The 17,825-nt window shown below is 48.0% G+C and overlaps 1 protein-coding gene across 1 annotated transcript; it reads right to left on the bottom strand.

Moving 5' to 3' along the window:
• Nucleotides 1–7,956: 7,956 nt before the first annotated feature.
• On the bottom strand, nt 7,957–15,342 carry EIF3F (eukaryotic translation initiation factor 3 subunit F). The gene is made up of 8 exons (XM_082660661.1): nt 14,955–15,342; nt 11,669–11,739; nt 11,351–11,430; nt 10,780–10,917; nt 9,354–9,445; nt 8,797–8,933; nt 8,556–8,669; nt 7,957–8,186 (listed from the first exon to the last, which is right to left on the bottom strand). Exons 1-8 carry the CDS (start codon nt 15,334–15,336, stop codon nt 8,109–8,111), a joined length of 1,092 nt encoding a protein of 363 aa, XP_082516787.1. The 5' UTR covers nt 15,337–15,342; the 3' UTR covers nt 7,957–8,108.
• Between the last annotated feature and the right edge of the window lie 2,483 nt (nt 15,343–17,825).

Here is a 17,825-nt window from a genome sequence, read left to right as displayed (position 1 = left end):
ACTAGGCAATCACAGCCAACAAAGCCTGATGACGGCAAAGAAGCCAAGGGTTCAGACCCTCAGGACACGCAATCCAGACCAGTACTGGCTGCCGGGTTTTGGGAAGGAGATGATGAATATTAATAGTGGCTTAGGAGCAACCACAGCAGGGGAATTATATTCCACTGACTCTCCTGTTGAAAGTTTTTTTCTTTTTTTTTAAACACAGCTTGCAACTGACCACTGCCTTTAAGAGTCAATGACAGAGTGGACTTATTGTGGGTCATGAGCAGATCTGAGTGATACAAAGGGTGTACCTTCACAGACACTTTTTGTTCCCTGTGCCATAGCCCATAACCTCCCCGACTTCAGCACAGCTGTGGTGGACAGCTCCTCGCACAGCGTTCACAGCCCACTGCAAGCTCTCCTTATCAGCTAGCGAAGTACGCTCAGCCAACCTGTAGATGCAGCCTGTAAGCATGAGGAAGTTAACCTCCTAAGAAATTCTTCAACCAACGGGAGAACTGGTTAAATGTCCCAGCCTTCAAGTCTTGCAGCGGGAGAATTCTCAGGGGTGCTTTACACAGCTCCTTAGAGAAGATTCTCAGTGGAATGGAAACGACCAGCTTAATACCATAGATTGTATGGCAGGCTTTCCTCCCTTCCTTGTCTCCATTCACTTCTGCTTCTTGGAGCATATTATGGGCTGGTTGTGTCCCTCCCAAAAGATATGTTGAAATCCTAAGCCCTGGTATCTGGAAACGTGACCTTATTTGGCAATAGGATTCTGAAGATGTAAACAAATTAAGATGAGGTCAATAGGGCGAGCCCTAATCCAATATGACTGGTGTCCTTACAAGAGGGATGTCTGGAAACAGACCACGAGGAGAATGCCAGATGACACCAGGGGCAGAGACTGAAGTGCTGCAGCTGCCAACCAAGGAACAGCTGGGGCTACCAGAAGCTGGGAAAGGCAAGGAAGGGTCCTCCTCCAGAGGCTTCAGAGAGAGCACGGCCCACAAACCCCTTGATTTCAGACTTCCAGCCTCCAGAACTGTGAGAGAGTAAGTTTCTGTGGTCATGAGACACCAAGTTTGTGGTACTTTTTTATGACAACCCTAGGAATCTAATACAGATTGCCTTCCCCAACAACTACCTTCCCCACGAGTCCTCGTCACATGCTTTACTTTCAGGGGACCCACACTATGTATGTCCCCTCTCCAGCTGCATTTTGGGGTTTCTCAGCTAACCCTTACCTCGATCCATCTCTTGCACCCCAATCAGCCAAGTAGTCTTACCTGGGACTGTTGGGACGTGATCCTGCCTTGTACCATTCTCTTTCTTCCAAGCTCCAGAGTTTGGTGAGGGTCCCTCACTCACCTGCCCAAAACTCTAGTAACATACAGAGAGGCCAGGCTCTTTCATAGGGTGCCCAGGACTATATATGAGCTTTGGTACCACTCCTTCCCTGGCTGGAGAGCCCCAGAAACTTCATTTTGGTGGTCAGGGCCCGGGTTTCTCCTGGAAAGTGGAAGCTCCAGGACTTTTGTATAGAGGGGCTTGTAGATTACAATCTGATTGGAGGGAGAGTGGGCCCTAGAAGATTTACTTAAAACTGTGTTTCCAAACCATGTTTTGAAAAGAAGTATGCTTATTTGGAGTGATATTGGGGTGGGCATAGAGTAAGATACTTGGGTGTCATCACCCTATGGCTCAAAGGTGACCAAGAGAAGAATCTCCAGCAGCTTTGGTCACTTACCGTGTACCCATCTAGCCTCTCCAAAGCAGAAGTTGCTTTTTCTTTACCAGGCCCTTGGAAAACTACTCAGAAAAAGGAATGTAAACTGGCAACCAACAGACTTTAAGTAGCGCAAGGGCGCCCTCTGGTGGCCATGACTCAGAAAGCCTCAGACAGAGAGCAGTGCTCTCAGGGAACAAAGTGGCAGAGGGACCAACATAGTGGGACATGGAGACCATTATAAGACTGATGGCCATCATCATGAGACAAAGACATAAACACAGGACTGGCAACCCGAATAAGGTAGAAGATAGACCAGGAAGGATCAGACACACCACCATGGAACAAACGGACTTAATCACAGCCTAGATCATCACCAAATGCAACTGTTTTCCCTTCTGGGAGACGTCACTGGGGAAAAGGGGGACATCTGAAATTTCGCTAACCCTGTTAGAGCTTGCACTACTGAAAGTGCATGTATTCCTAGACATTACAGTAAGTGTAAGAGCAACTCAGTTCCAGCAGTTGGGCCCTGTTTGAACGTTCCTGGAAATGCTGACCATGGCTAGCACGTGGGAGAAATGCTAATTTCATCTATGCTTGGAACCTGACGTCACAGTCATACGCTGTGCCAAGCAAACTTGCAGTAAGAAAGGGCTCCTTGATTCTTCAAGGAGGCCTGAGTGAGACCTGCTGTGGAGTAGAGCCTGGCCATTGCTGGAAATTCTGTGGGTGCTGGAAGGTGAAAGGGTCTCTCTGCCTAGAACGAGCTGAGCAGAAACAAGCAAGACGCCAATCCCCTGCTGAAGCCCTTGCCTCAGACTCCCTGCCTCAGGGGGTAGGACGGCTCAGTTTACCTGTTCCATCCTTCTTGACCAGAGCAAGAATCCAGTTAAGACCCCACACCTGCTGCCTTCAAGAGTCCACCAGTGGCTGTGGGCCATGTTCTTCACGGGATCCAGAGCTTCCTGGTCTTGCCAGAGACCTCTCCGTATCGGCCTCCCAGCACTCTCCTGGCCCACCAGGGACAAAGCTCTAAAGTAATTCTCTCTCTTGGGACTCCAGCAGAGCCCAAGGCCTCTCTTGCAGCCAAGGAGCCCACAGGCTCAAGAGAGCAGATAGGCTGGAGTTAGGAACAGGGAACCGTGTCTAGATTTCCACGTCCCTAGACTCTCCCGTGCTCTCCAAGGCTACTTTGATTGAGTTCATTTTTACTGGGACTCTGGTTTGGGCTGATGGAGGAGAGTTTTATGGTGATTATGGACCCATGGAGGGCAGAGGGGGATCATATTGTCTCTGGTCCCCTCAGCTTCCCACTCCCTCCCTCCACAGTGGAGAGAGGGCAAGAGGAAGCTGGGATTTACTCTCACAAAGGTGTCCTTCACATGCAGAGGTTGGATGGCACTGTGTGGGCTTCCCAGGTGACAATGTGTGCACAAAGTAGGGGACACAGATCATCCCAAAGAAATGGAAAGCCAGACATTCATGTCTGCACGCAGTTGTTCACCATGAAATGATGTTAGCACAAGACCGGAAACAACCCACAAGTCCAACACTAAAAAATTGTTTAGAGCTTGTCCATGTAATAGAAATTTATGAAACTATTCAAAATAAGGGTTTTGAAGGCTTAATGGCATGGATAATGAGTACTTTATACTGTTTATTTAAAAAATTATTTTATGAAATTTAGTTGAAATTTCAAAATACATAATCAACCCCAGGTTCAGAGAACTTGTGAGACACGCCAGACGACTTCTGGGGAGGATCTGAGGAAGCAGGTGACCCCACAGAGAAGGCAGGGCAACAGAAACTCTGTCGTGGCTGTTATCACAACTCCATTTTTACCTCTAGGCTGCTGCATCCTTGGAAACACAACTCCCTATAGACAGGCCATTGTAAAATTGAGTAATATTTTGATCTTCACCCCACTTTCTTCAAAGCTCTTCCTGTTTTGTGTCCAGTCAATTCCCAATGTCTTTCAAGCCTGAATTCCCTCTCTAGCTCGCAGGCAGATTTAAGCATGCCCTCTACTGTGCCTCCCCAAGAATTGTTCCTATTTCTTTTACAGCAATTATTCCATTTTGTCACAATTGTTATTTTTGTGCGTCTCCGCTCCAAGACTGAAACCCATAGGGGGCAGAGAGCAGTTCGTCTGCTTCTGTATCCCCGGCGTCCTACACTAGGTCTGGCGTACACGAAATATTTGCAGAAATGAGTTAAACAAATGACCTGTCTGGCGTGCTCCTTCCCTCCAGCCCCTCTCCAAAGGCTGCCGGTGCCCCTGATGAACTTACTATGCCCAGAGTGTCTCGTGCTAATTATTCTACAAGCCATCCATTCATGTATTCACATCACATACATTTACTGAGAACCTAATCTGTATATGGGTTGCTCTGGGATCTAACAGCCAAAAGAACAGACAGTCCTTGCTCTCAGAGAGCTTGTGTTCTTACAGAGGATAGACAAGTCCAAAATGGTGAGACAGATGCTAAGTAGGAGGAAGTTGTGGGATCGTGGTACAGGAGCACCTTCCAATAGGAGTCAGCATCCAGACTAACCCTGAAGGAGTAGTAGTACTAAGCCAGCTAAAGGGGCTGTGTTCTAGGCAGAGGGCAGAGCAAAGGCAGCCCAGGCTGAGTGTACGGGGCAGAGCTGGAGAGGCAGGCGAGGCCACGATGAGCCTACAGGTTGTGGTAGATGTCTGACTTCACCCTGGCAATAAGACACCCCTGAACTTCATCTGAGGCGTGTGCTGGTCGGATTTACAAGAGCAGTGCGCCTGCTGTGAGAAGGGGTGGAAGAGGGGGAATAGGGAACCTGTTTTCCTCTACTCCACGCTGACTACTCACATCAAACACTTCTGTGACCAGATATGCAGCTGATTTCCTCACACCAAGCAATGCCGATACCAGCTGAGCGTCCTCTGGTCTAACTCAGTTCTGACATCATCTACCTGGAGACAGCGCCAGGTCCTAGGGCTAAAGACTCAGTCCCACAAGACTGCTCCCCACCCCCGCCCCCCCCCATTAAGATGCCAGTCACAAGTCCAGGTTGGCACCAGTGCTTCTCATCCACCGGCTATAAACGCGAGGCTCCCACAACGCCCTCCTCGGTTTAATTAATTTGCCAGAGCAGCTCACAGAACTCAGGAAAAGTCTACTTACCATTTCTGCTTTGTTCCAAAGGATATTAAAGGGTATGACTGAACAGCAGATGAAGAGGCACACAGGGCGAGGTCTGCAAGGGTCCCAGGCACAAGAGCAACTGTCCCTGTGGAGTTTGGGGCACGCTATCTTCCTGGCACGTGTCTTGCTCCTGGACACATTCTTGTTCACCAACCCAGCTCTCCAAACTTTGTCCTTTTGGGCTTTTAATGGAGGCCCCATCACACAGGCACAATTGATTAAACCTGTGGTCACTGTGATGCAACCTTCAGCCCCTCTCCCCACCCTGGGCGCCAATCACATGGTCGGTTCACATGGCAACCAGCCCCCATCCTGCGGTTATCTAGGAGCTTTCCAAAAATCACGTCATTAACATAAACTCAGGTGTGGTTGAAAGAGGCTGGTTAGGAATAACAAGAGTCTCTTGACATCTTTGTATGTCTTATCACTTACGAAATTCCAAAGAGTTTAAGAGCTGCATGCCAGGAACCTAGGAACGTGGATGAAAATATGTATTTCTTATTATATCACAGAGGGCAAGAGTGATGGCAGAGTTGTGGTGAATTGGTTGAGGCATGATGGGGGGAGGGGGAATCAAGGATTCATCCAAGGTTTCTGGCTTTGACAACTAGGGACATGGTTGCATCATCACCTGAGAAAGTGATTTGTGGGTGAGGAAGAGACAATCAATTCAATATGAAAAGTGCGGAATTTAAGATGCTTCTGAGACATCCAGGTGAGAGATATGGTGTTCATTTAACTAGTCTGGAATCAGGAAACCAGTTCTGAATTGGGGCCGGAGCTGGAGCCTGGGCATCTTTATCAGTCCCAGGCTTCCCTGAGCTCCTCCAGGCAGAGGACCCAGGCCAGAACCCTGGGGTATGGAACGGTTGTGGGGAGAGGTGTCAGAGGAGGAGGGACCAGTTAGTTACCAGATGTCATGCCCAGACACACCCTGCAGTGTTCTCAGCACAGGCACAACCACATACAAAGAGAACGTGTGAACACACATTTCACAGGAAAGACAAACTTGTGCACATATAAGCAAAGGCTGGGGGGAAAAGCCAGCATCCTTTTAGGCACAGAGGAGTGTCTCTGACTTATGAACACCTCCACAGACAGGAGTGGGCAACGATGAAGTGACACTGGTGACACTGAGCCTTTGCACACCCTATTTTCTGTGCATAGAATGCCTTATTTTCCTCTCTCTTCTTTTTCGGTCTCTTTTTCATTCTTCAAGTCCAGCTTAGATTTCATTCCCTAACTGGAAGCTTTCCATGACCTACCTTGTGATTCCCAAGGTGATGGTCTCTTTACTTGTCTGTCCCTCCCATAGATTCTAAGCAGGCACCAGGACCTTTTGCTTAGCACACTGGTTAGCATTTGGTTAAATATTAACATAAGCAAACAGGTAACTTGAATTCTTCAGCCTTTCCTCAAAAGATCTGGTGCGGTCCCACAGTTTACCAAATAAGTCACAATTATTTATTTGCACTAAAAACTTCATTTGGTAAACGACCCCTGTAACCTTAACTCTGGACACACCTCTCTGCATCCTCAGCTCCCACCACTCTTGAGTAGCCAGGGTTTCCATACACCACTACCCTCTCAATCACCTTTATCAGAAACCAGGCAACATCCTAGACTCGTCCCATCCCTCACCATCCAGGTGTCAACCAGACTCCAAGTCCCCCTGAATCCAAGTCTCCGTCACCATCCCCACTGCCCCTGCCTTAGTCTGGGCGCTCATCACCTCTCAACAATCACGGCGACTCTCTGTCTCCCTGCCTTCTGTTTTTCTCCCTTTCCCTCCTTCCTCTATACGAGGGCTTTCCCCCACGACTTCCAGGATAAAAATCCAACCTCCACAGGCTGACAGCCTTACGGTCTGGCTCCTGCATACGTCTCCTTGGATTCTGAACAGGTTAAGCTTTTTAACATCTACTTCCTCTGTGCCGATCACCATTTCCTGGTTTAAAAACAAAAAACACCAGCTCGGATATCACGTCCTAGGTAGACTCTCTCTGACAGAGCTGGTCCACCCTTATATATTCCTGTTATGTTGCATTTTTGCTTTATTAATTTCATCGGGCCGCTAAACTGTGAAGCAGAGGGTGGCACGTGAAAAAAAATCCAGACCTGGATTCATATCCTGTTTCATCACTTACTAATTGTGTCGCCTCAAGCAACGTACTCAACTCCTCTGAACCCTAGCTCCTTTTGCAATATAAAGATAATTAAAACTGCCCCCAAACATAGGAAGAGCTCAAAAAATGTTAGACCCAGCACTGACTTTCTGTTTTTCAACTGATTATTCACTTTTCTGTTTCCCCTACCAAAATGGAGGGAAACAACCTACAGATCTTAATCCTACCTCCCTGGACCACACGGCAAACAGCTCTGTCCTATGATTCAGGCGCTTTAAAACACTGACCACACCCTTTACTTTTTCAGTTCAGGTTAAGTACCCAAGTCTCTCAATGATTCTCCCTCCATGGATTCTCATCTTCAGTTCCTGTGGAAACCACATGACCCATCAAGAAATGGTTCACAGTACTGTCAGTGGACACCTTTCCAGGTTGAAAATCAAAGGAAAAAATTTGGTAAAGCAGTTATCCTCACCACAGAGAAGGCTGTCTTTCCACCAGCGCACACGCATGGGTCTCAGGGCAGAGGTCTGTATCCACTCCTTCCCTTCTCTCCCACCCCTCTCCCTTCACTAGCACACCTCCAGGTACTTCAAACGGCACAAAGCAACTCTTTATACTGCCATCCATTTAAGATGCTATGGAAGAAAAGTGGTAAAAATCATTTTGGGGGGAGATAGTTTGCTCTGAACGTAGGCAAAAGAGTGGGGAGCAAGTGCCCCTGTACCAGCAGGTTGCTGAGAAGGCTATCTGGTCTCAGGTCAGAAGCAGCTAAAGCAGCTCGGGCTGTGGGTGCGACTACTGAAGACGAGTGAGGCCACACACACAACCAACTTCCACCGGGGTACTCACTTCCTGGTTTCCGTGTGAGCTCCAGAACTGTCTTCTCCCTTCCACCCAGAGGTAAACTCACATAATATGGAATTCATTTACAAAAGGTAGGCTATGTTTATTTACAGTCACAAGCAGTTGACTGACTCAGTGTGACTCAAACCACAAAGAAACCATTTCTCCTTCACTCCATTCTGAGTCCCAAGGTTGGCTGGGGCCCAGCCTGGTAGAGGGCTGCTTGCGGACCATTCACAGGTTCACAAGTTTCTCATTGAGGGCGATCTGTGACTGCGTGAGATTGGCCAGGTACGTCACCATCAGCAGGTCCTGGAAGAGAAGGAATCAGGATGAGTGAGGGGCTGGGTAAAGAGTGAGCAGAGAGGCTGGTCTTGGCCAGCTGTACGATGGACACTGGGTGAGGACAGTCCTGGGAAACGAGAGCTGGGAGAGGCTGAGCAAGAGTGGAAGGTGGAAGGCAGGAAGGAAATGCCCGAGAACACTTTCTCATCTCCACTGATACACCCGAGCCACAGGAAGCAAGGAAACAGCAGGAGGGGCATCTCCGAGCACCTGTGCTCTTCCCCCGAGCCTGGACTCCTCTACCCCTTCCAGGTCACCTTTCCCAACCCCCTCCACAGGTGTACGGCTGAGGTGGGGGAAGGCACAGGCTCCCAGAAGCCCAGGGATGGCACTCACGTTGATGTTGCTGTTGAGCATGGTCTCGAAGTCCTCAGGAACTATTTTGGGTACTTGGTTAACCAGACTCATCAAGAAGCGGCCCACGGTATTGTCAGCTGACACCTTTCCAGACTGAGCACCAAAGAGTCAACGAGGAACAGTTAATTCCACCACCGAGACCGTCACTTCACCAGCACATCCCCAGCCATCTCAGAGTGGAGATCATGCCCTCCTCCTTCCTTTTCCCTCCGCTGCTCACCAGCACGTCCTCCGCATACTGCAACACTGTGCTGAGGGCATCCTGGATGCGGGCCGATGCCCCTCCCACTTGCTGCAAGTCACTGGAGAGGCCGATTACCCGGTTGGGGCTAAAACAGGTCTTCATGATCAGGTCAACTGTGGGAGTGGGTTGGGGGTAGAAGTGACACAGAGTATTCAGTCATCCCATCAGGAAAGAGATCTCTAACCACCTCCCTTTGGACTGAGTCAGCTTCCCCAAACCCCCCTGCCCTGCCCTTACTAGCTTTTCTTTCTCTGGAGAGAGTTCAACTCCTACATCCAGTATGCTAATCACTGGTTCTGGTCTCATATGAATGGCCGTGTAGCCTCTGGTGCTGATGACTTCCCACCTCTAACAACTTCACAAATAATTCCTTGAGTCCCATTTCTACAGAAGAATGACTTCTAGTCGTCACAAACCTTACATCAACCGTTCCTCTTAACACACCAAGGCCCTCCATCCTTGTTACAGAACAGAAACCCCCTCCCCTGAAAAATGCCCAAGACCTACAAAGCGGGTATGGGCAAGTCACTCACCTCCAATGCGTTCAGTGTCATAATATGCGTATTTCACTGTCAGAGGGGTGAACATCACCCCCATGGTCCTCCCAGGAACACCCATTAAAGTGCTGGGGAGAGAAAAGCCAAGGTTAACAGATGGACTTGGGAGGGGGTTTCCTGTCTAGTTCAGGCTGGGAAAGCAGTCATACCAAGAGTATGGCTTCCACGGCTCTGAAAGAAGAGAGCTGGGCCACTTGAAGCCCAGAGCGCTAAAGGGAACAAGTCACTTTCTTCCCTTAGCTCATTCCACACACCAAACCCTTGGCCTGAGAGGAGGGACTCAGCTTTTGGACCGGGCCTGGACCCTTTATAGAGAGTTACTTCACACACTGAAATCTCAGTGTTGAGGACAGGACACTGGATTTCCCTGTAGAACTAGTTGCCTAGACATCCTTCCTCACAGAAAGAAGTGACAGGACAGGTCTTCTCTGGGACCGAGCTCCTCATCAGTACTGAAAAAAAAAAAAGTCGACTCTGGCCCATCAAGGTCAGACTGGGTGCTGTAAGTAATCTTAGCAAAGGTGACTGCCTTTACTGCGTCAACTATACTTTCACTGCATCTTGAGGAGTCTGAAATACCTGGAAAGGCTAAGGAATCAGGCAACAGCTAGAGGTTCGTGGTACACCAACTGGCCCATGAGGACTTGACATCCACCATCTTTGTCCTACCACATAATAGGTAACTGGTCACTTCAGTGTCACACACATAAATGGCACAAAGTTAAAGTAAGAGATGTGCTAACAAAGGGCTTCATTCTAAGCAGAAAATAAAATCCTTCCAACGCCTACAGCCGCCCCTTCTTCGGCATGCCTCTAGAGCCTTTCCCAATATCTCCCATCAACCAGCATTCTAGCTGCTTAATGTGCCAACAGGGTAATGTTACTGTCATCCAAACTGTACTCTATCCCCAGTTAATAGACATGTTCAAAACAAGGACAGCCATTCTTTAATCTGTACCGCCCTGTGTCCTATGCACAGTTTTAGTGATAACGACAAACTGAAGGGCAACTCAGAACATCAGTGAATGTGGAGAGGAAATCATGGCCAGAACACTGTGTGAGGATCGGCTATAGGAGTTGTGTAACAGTTAACTTCTAGAAAAGGTGACAGGAAAAATGAGCTTGCTCAAATACCTAAAGGGCTGCCCTTTGAAGTTGGTTATGAGCAATGAGCAGGAATCTGGGTAGGCAAGGATCAGTGAGTGGAAATTTCAGGGACAGACTTTGTTTCGGAATAAAACCTCTCCAGTGATAACTCCTGAAAAGTGAGGAAGGGGCTTCCTTAGGCAGCGAGCTGCACACTGAAGGATGACACCTGCGGGGGGTGGAGGCGGGGGTGGCACCCAGGCACAGTATGAACGAGGTAGCTTTTCATGCCCTTGTTGCCCAAGACTCCGGTCACCTGACGTAGGCCTTAATGCTCATGCGGCCATTCTGCAGACTCGTGTCCACTGTGAGGTGAATGGGGTTGGGGGCTTCCCGGCTGTAGTACTCATGGATCAGCACGGAGTGCTCTGTGATGTCATGGCCCGTAGCATACCTGGAAATGGAACACAGTTGTGGACTCATGTCTACGTGCGACATCAATACCAAACAGGATGGTGGCATGCGTGTCTCTAGGTACCCAACACCCCTAGTCGGGGTGTAGTTATACCCCCAGGGACAACACATGCCAAAAAAATACACACACTGAAAATTGTATCAAATCAAATAAGGGCTTCCTTAGAGCTCTTGAAAATTCTAAGTCACCAGCTAGGCAAAAAAGACTTGCTCAGTAAAAGCTGCAGTCCAAAATAAGTATTCTTGGCCTCACAGGACCAGAACCGCCAGCAAAACACACCGAACTCATAGCTCCTTGAGATAATACACTTTCAATACTCTGTCTCCAAAAGAGGGTGTACGATACCTAGTCAGGTGACAAAAGATGTTGGCACTCAACCACCGAGACTTTCCATCCCCTCGTCCCAACTTACCAGCCCAGGATGAGCTCATTTGGAGAGACTTTCTTGTGCAATTCATACATGTTCTTAGCAAATTCCATGTCAACAGCCACCTGAGAAGGAAGGCAGGAACGGAAGCTAAGAAGCCAAGAGTCCACAGCAAATGGATAAACAGGACAAGAGGCCACTCCCAACAGACAGAAGAGGCCCGGGAAATGTGTACAAATGGAACGAAGCTCTTTAACTGCAGCTCCAGTTATGAGCACAACACACTGTGGCGCAGGAAGGGCCTCACAGAGTCCAGCCAATGAGTCGCTACAGACCGCACGGGGGTCTCGAATTCCCACTCACCTCATCTTCTGACTCATTGTGCGGCACTGAAAAGCAGTTGGTGACTTCCACTGAGTGCTTGTCCACGGTTCCTGTGAGAGAGTATTGTCCATGTGTTATAAAACCTTGGGCTCCCAGCTGTCCCAAATGCTTTCAAGAGGTCTCCTCAAAGTCAGGGAAACAAAAACCCAAACTGGGCTCATAAGCTCCAAGTTCAGCCATGAGCACCAATGGAACCAGGATTTTCCAGAGAAATGAAGCTCTGGAGCAATCTCCAACTCTCTTCTTTAACTATCAGCAAACAGGGTCTGTTCTTACTTCGCAAGCTCTCCTTTTGCCTGTCCGTCACTTCCTGCTACCAGCCCTACTCCAGATCTTCACTCTGTGACCTTCATTTTTCAGCCTCCAGACTTTCTCCTTAATATAATTTCATCTGCAGAGCTCCCTGGAAGATTCTAATCACGTCTACAGAGACCACTCATACAGCAGCCTATCCTGAGAGCTCAATCTTAGGGAGCTTCCCCTGTACCTCCCTTCAGCCATGGTCCCACAGTCATAACCTTAACCCTACCATCAACCAGAAACCTTCTCCCTGTGAACCTTAAACATCATACCACAAACTTTTCTTCTTCTAGTTCTGATGATACTTTTACTCCAGCTACATTTGTTTCTTGTCCTCACTAAGACTGCTGGTCCCTTGACCTCTCCATTTTTTTTCTCATCTACTGGCACTGCCCACCCAGGCTTCAAGTGCTTCCCTCTCCACCACAGACCACAATGTTGCCTATACCCATCAGCGTCTGTTTAATTCCACTTCACTATGGTTTCTGCCCCCTTAGCTGAAACTATGCCCCCAAACCAAATGGATACATACTTCTTTTTCTTAATTGAAGTAGTTGATTTACAATGTTACATGTGTACAGAAAAGTGATTCAGTTATGTATGTATACACACACACATATACATTCTTTTTCAGATCCTTTTCCATTTTGTTATTACAAGATATTGAGGACTTCCCTGCTGGCACAGTGGTTAAGAATCTGCCTGCCAATGCAGGGGACATGGGTTCGAGCCCTGGTCCAGGAAGATCCCACATGCTGCAGAGCAACTAAGCCCGTGTGCCACAACTAGTGAGCCTGCGCTCTAGAGCCCAAGAGACACAGCTACTGAAGCCCTCGCGTCTAGAGCCGATGCTCCGTAACAAGAGAAGCCACTGCAATGAGAAGCCCACACACCACAACGAAGAGTAGCCCCCGCTCGCCACAACTAGAGAAAGCCCACGCGCAGCAACGAAGACCCGATGCAGCCATAAATAAACAAATAAATAAGTAAATAAATTAAAAAAAAAGATATTGAGTACAGTTCCCTGTGCTATACAGCAAGCCCTTGTTCTTCATTTTATATACAGGAGTGTGGATACATACTCTTTATCCTATTTGACCTCTTGTCAACAGACTTGACCACTTCAAGCATCTGAAATAGTTAAGTCTTCTATATTTGCATGCCACCATAACACCCTTCTACTAGAGCATTTATCACATTATATTCTAATTATTTGCCTATAAGAGTATATCTTCATCTTGAATTTAAGGTTAAGAGTAGAGCTTGTTTGATCAAACTTTGAATTCTAAGTACCTAATAGTTTTATGGTACATAAAAGGCACCACTGATTTCATTTAACCAAATGGAATATGTCTCGTGAATTGATTTCTAACTGAAAATGTCTAAGTTCCTAGCAAGCAGAATCTATGCTTCATTCTTCAGTAAGCAATGCCTCTGTAACACCTAGCCTTGTACCATGACTCCATTCTGAAAGAGGATCTGAAAAATCTAGATTACAGTTGTTCAAACTAGGGTCACTAATATTGGGGGGCACTTAGCACAAACCTAGGGTGGAAAATTGTTTATTTCGTTAAACAGCTCTAGTGAGTTTGGAAAATTTGACAGTGCAGCTGAAAGAGCAAGCTAGCATTTATCGAGTGCCAAGTCAGTGACGCAAGCACCATTTACTACAGAAGCTCAAAGCAGGGCAGTCACAGAATGATGGCATGCTTTGGAAGGTTAAGAATAGGGGTGAGGGTGGGGATATGGGATGAAGGACTGAGAGTGAAAACTCTTCCTGGGAACCTGGAAGACGAGTGAAACTTAAAGGATAAAATAAGGGAGAACAGGCAAAGAGAATACAAAGGCTTGATCTGAGCCAACTATGGCAATGCCTGAAAGACAGTGGACCAACTGAGGTTTCTGTAAAATGCTACACTCTCGAAGATAAAGACGGAGACAACGTGTGTCCGTGTCAGGAGGGTGCCCGATGTGGTGGAAGATGGCAACCAACAGCTGTTTTGTACCTAGTCTGTGCCAGCACAGTTAGACGCCTTCTGTGATAATTTAGTGCTCACAGACTAAATCTAAAGTAGGCCCTGAAGGAAACAGACTTAGCTAATAACGTGCTGGAGTCTGCCGACAACTATCATCCTCTTCGCAATACACCAATTGTCTTCTACGGTGGAAACTATTACACGTTCAAGGGTAAGAAAAAGAAACGATACATGCGACGAAATTGGATTCACAAGTGTCCAAATTCTGTGACCAAGATGGAGTGCAAATTAATCTGATGGGACCAGCAGTCCCCAGAGAAAAGGATATATTGTCAGAAATCCCTCTTTACGGCTTCTCAATTTTACTGTAACATGAAATATCAATTTCCCAAATTTGGAACATGGGCAGGGAAAAGGTTATTCCTCCATGTGCACGTTAATACAAATAATAGATAATACAACTGTCTGTGTCCAAATGGAGAATCAGAGACTGCACTGGGGGAACGGGGTCCATATCTCACTGGGGATTAATATTAGGGAGACTGAGGAACAGAGGCTCAGACTTAGACGTTTAGGAAAGCAGATTATTGAAACCTTAAATGGGTTCCTGCCAAACCGGTCTACTTGGTGAAAGGGATATCTTTTTACAGGTGTCCCCACTCCAATGCCAAGTGGTTAGGAAAAACTTCTCTTTTAACACCTGGAAAATAAAGACATTTACCAGTAGATAAGGGGGGAAAACGTGGTCACTGGGCTTAGGGAGTCAAAGGTTTTTGACGTCCTAGTCAGAGTTTGAATTCATTTTTCGTAGACTGGAACTAGTTATACTTGACGTGAAATGCTACTGGGAAGATTAAAGATAAAATGTAAGTCACTTGGCACACACTATTTATTCAATAAATAACTACAATGGGGGTGGGAAGTGAGGGGAACAAGATAAACGAGAGGTGGGAAGTAGAAGAGAACGTCAATTTTCTCTGACCACTCACCCAGCAGGGTCCCGATGACTCGGGCAGCGCCCTCGTTGCGTCGCTCGTAGCTGTCCACGATGGAGGCCAAAATGACCGGGTGCAGCCGGACCACGCGGCCGCCAGGGAAGGGGCCTGGGAGAGCCGGGCCAGGCAGCGACTGTGCCGGGGCCTGCGCTGGGGCCGGCGCTGAGGCCGGGGTCTGGCCCGGAGCTGCGGTCGTAGCCGCTGCTGCCGCCGGGTCTGAGGATGAGGCTGGAGCCGGCGTTGGAGCTGGAACCGGCGCTGGAGCCGGCGCTGAGGCTGAGGCTGGGGATGGAGCCGAGGCCGGGTCTGAGGCCGCAGCCGGGGTTTCGGTTGGGGTGGCGGGAGGCGTGCTCGGCGGTACCGCCGGTGTGGCCATCTTGTCGAGAAGGAAGGAGCCGGGCGCGGAAGGGAGTGAGTTGACAAAGATTAGGAGCACGATAGGCTGAACCTGCACCACGTGAAGTAGATCTTTGTGCTTATTGGCTTCTGATGATGCTACTCACGGCTACAATTTTCTTCTCTGAGTTTGTGCTCTTTGATTTCGGTCCGATGCGCACTCAGTGAGAAACGAGCTAAGTAGTTCCGAGTAAACTTGGAACCGCACTGAGAGGAGAGAAACAGCTGCCACCAGATGGAGCCAGAGAGCGGCGCAAGGGTCTCAATTGGTACTTCAATGGGATAATCGACATCAAGGTGCCTTTTAAAGGACTTTGTTCTTGACAGCATCCTAAGGTGTCAATGCAGTGAGTCATTCATTCAACAATTTGAATATGTGCCAGATGCTCTTTTGGAGCTTTGGGATATATCAGTGAACAAAACAAAGATCACTGTCCTTGAAAAGTATACATTCTACTGGAGAGAGACAAATCAGTACATTATAGAATGTATTAGGTGATAAGTGCTATGAAAAAGGAAAAATTAGCTGAAAATAAGGAGGAAATCAGGAGTCGTGAGGAGTTAGAGCAGGTCAAAATGGGAATGTGAGATTTGAGTGGATTTAAAGGAGACGAGGGGTATGACCATTATTGGGGAGAAGAACCTCCAGGTAGAGGGAACAGAATGCAAAGACCTTAAGGCAGGAACAGGCCTGGTGTGTTTGAGGCTATTTCATGGCTGGAGTGTTAGGATCAAGGCGGGGAGTAGCAGGACATGGATCTCTCCATAGGGCTTGGGGAGCAGATCATTAAGGACTTACCAGGCCGTGTAAGGACTTTGAGTTTTAGTCTGAGTCAGATGGAGTTTTGAGCCGGGAGGGTCATGCTCTGTCTTAGTTTTAAAAGAATCACACTGGCTGCTTTGAGAAGAATAGAAAGGGGGAGTGGTTACTGGGCAGAGCGAGGTGAGAGAGAAAGAGCAGAGAGACACGTTAGATTGCCAGGTAATCTAAATGAGAAATGAGGGTGGCTGGGACCAGGACAGCAGCAGTGGAAGCGATGAGAGGTAGGGAAATGATGGACATATTTTGAGGGTAGAGGCAATAGGACTTTCTGAGAAATTGTATGTGAGGTGTGAGAGGAGTCAAGGATGACTCCAATTTTTTGTGTTGAGCGACTAGTATGAAGAGGCTGTTGTCAATCGAGATGGTGAAACCTACAAGTGGAGTAGGTTTTGGGGAAAAGATCCCAAGCTCACTTTGGGATGTGTCACCCGTGAGATGTCGATTAGACATGCAAGCAGAAGTGTGGAGTGATCTGGTGGAGATACTAGTCTGTACTATGGGAGAGGATTAAATGAGGTGATGCTCTGTAAAGTTCTTAGCATATGCCAGAAGTACATTAGTTATTAGTATTACAAGGTTGCTATGCTCATTACTATGTGTGGAAGGAGCTCCGATCCTAACTTCCTGTGTAACTTTGGGCAATCTACAGGTTGGTTTGTTTGTTTTTCCTGAGCCTCAGTTTCCTTCTTGGTGTGGTGAGGATGATAACATCTGCCCGTCAGGAACTTGCCCACTCCCTTGGCTGGGTCAAGTGCCAGCGTCCAGCTGGCAAGGTCGATGGGTGAAGTTGGATTACGTAGCCCTGACTCTCGTGCCCAAGAGCTGCTTTCTCCTAGGAGCTACCTTTTCTAGTTAGAATTCACATGATCCTGCTCCCCTGTCAGTACTCTGGGTGGGCATGCATTCTTTCTTTTCATTCCTCCAAACTCAGGTAAACAGCGTATCCAGAAAGGATTGAAAAGCAAGCCTTGAATTTGATGACTTGGATCTTTACCAACCCTGGTAGAGCCGTGCCAGTGGAACTGCGGGGAGGGGGTGGGCATGGAAACCAGAATTTGGGAGTTGACTCATGGTAGTGAGTACTGGCTACTCTCTAAAGGAAACTGCCTGGGAAGGAAAGGAGACATTTAAAGCAGTAGCAGGGGGAACAGTAGGATTGAGATGGGGACAATTTAGGCTGACTCAGAGTCAGGAGCTGGTTCATCTTTAGCACCTGGCTTGATCTTTACCAGGAACAGGCTCCTGTGACTTCGCCGTTCTCCAGTTTCCCTTTCCTTTCTCCTCTCTCTCTGTCCTCACCATCTCACATGGGGACATTTCACATGAACACTCAGACATTCACACACACGGTGACTTTTGCATGTATATGTATTCTTACAAACACACGTGCCGTTGCACACTGACACGCCTTCCCCACACAAAAATACACAAGCGTCCATAGCACACTCCCGTGAGCACATGGAGAAATAAGCATTCACTCACACCCCACGGACACCCGCCCCACAGAACATACCCTCACACACTCGTACAGATGGGCACGTGCACATCACACATGCATACACACCCTCATACACACGAGCAGCGGTCCCTCCCCATGCCCCTAGAAGTATAACTTTCAGAGAGATACAAGTTCTGGGGCACAGAAG

Source organism: Grampus griseus (assembly GCF_964374135.1).
Source record: "Grampus griseus genome assembly, chromosome: 8".
NCBI classification, from domain to species: Eukaryota; Metazoa; Chordata; class Mammalia; order Artiodactyla; family Delphinidae; genus Grampus; species Grampus griseus.
This window is presented reverse-complemented; position numbering and strand designations above follow the sequence as displayed.

Coding starts and splice junctions, on each gene's coding strand:
- EIF3F (XM_082660661.1), bottom strand. CDS start 15,336: ATGGCCACACCGGCGGTACCGCCGAGCACGCCTCCCGCCACCCCAACC. Junction 11,740..14,954: donor AGTCATCGGGACCCTGCTGG/GTGAGTGGTCAG, acceptor ACTCTCTCACAG/GAACCGTGGACAAGCACTCA. Junction 8,187..8,555: donor TGCTCAACAGCAACATCAAC/GTGAGTGCCATC, acceptor CTTCTCTTCCAG/GACCTGCTGATGGTGACGTA.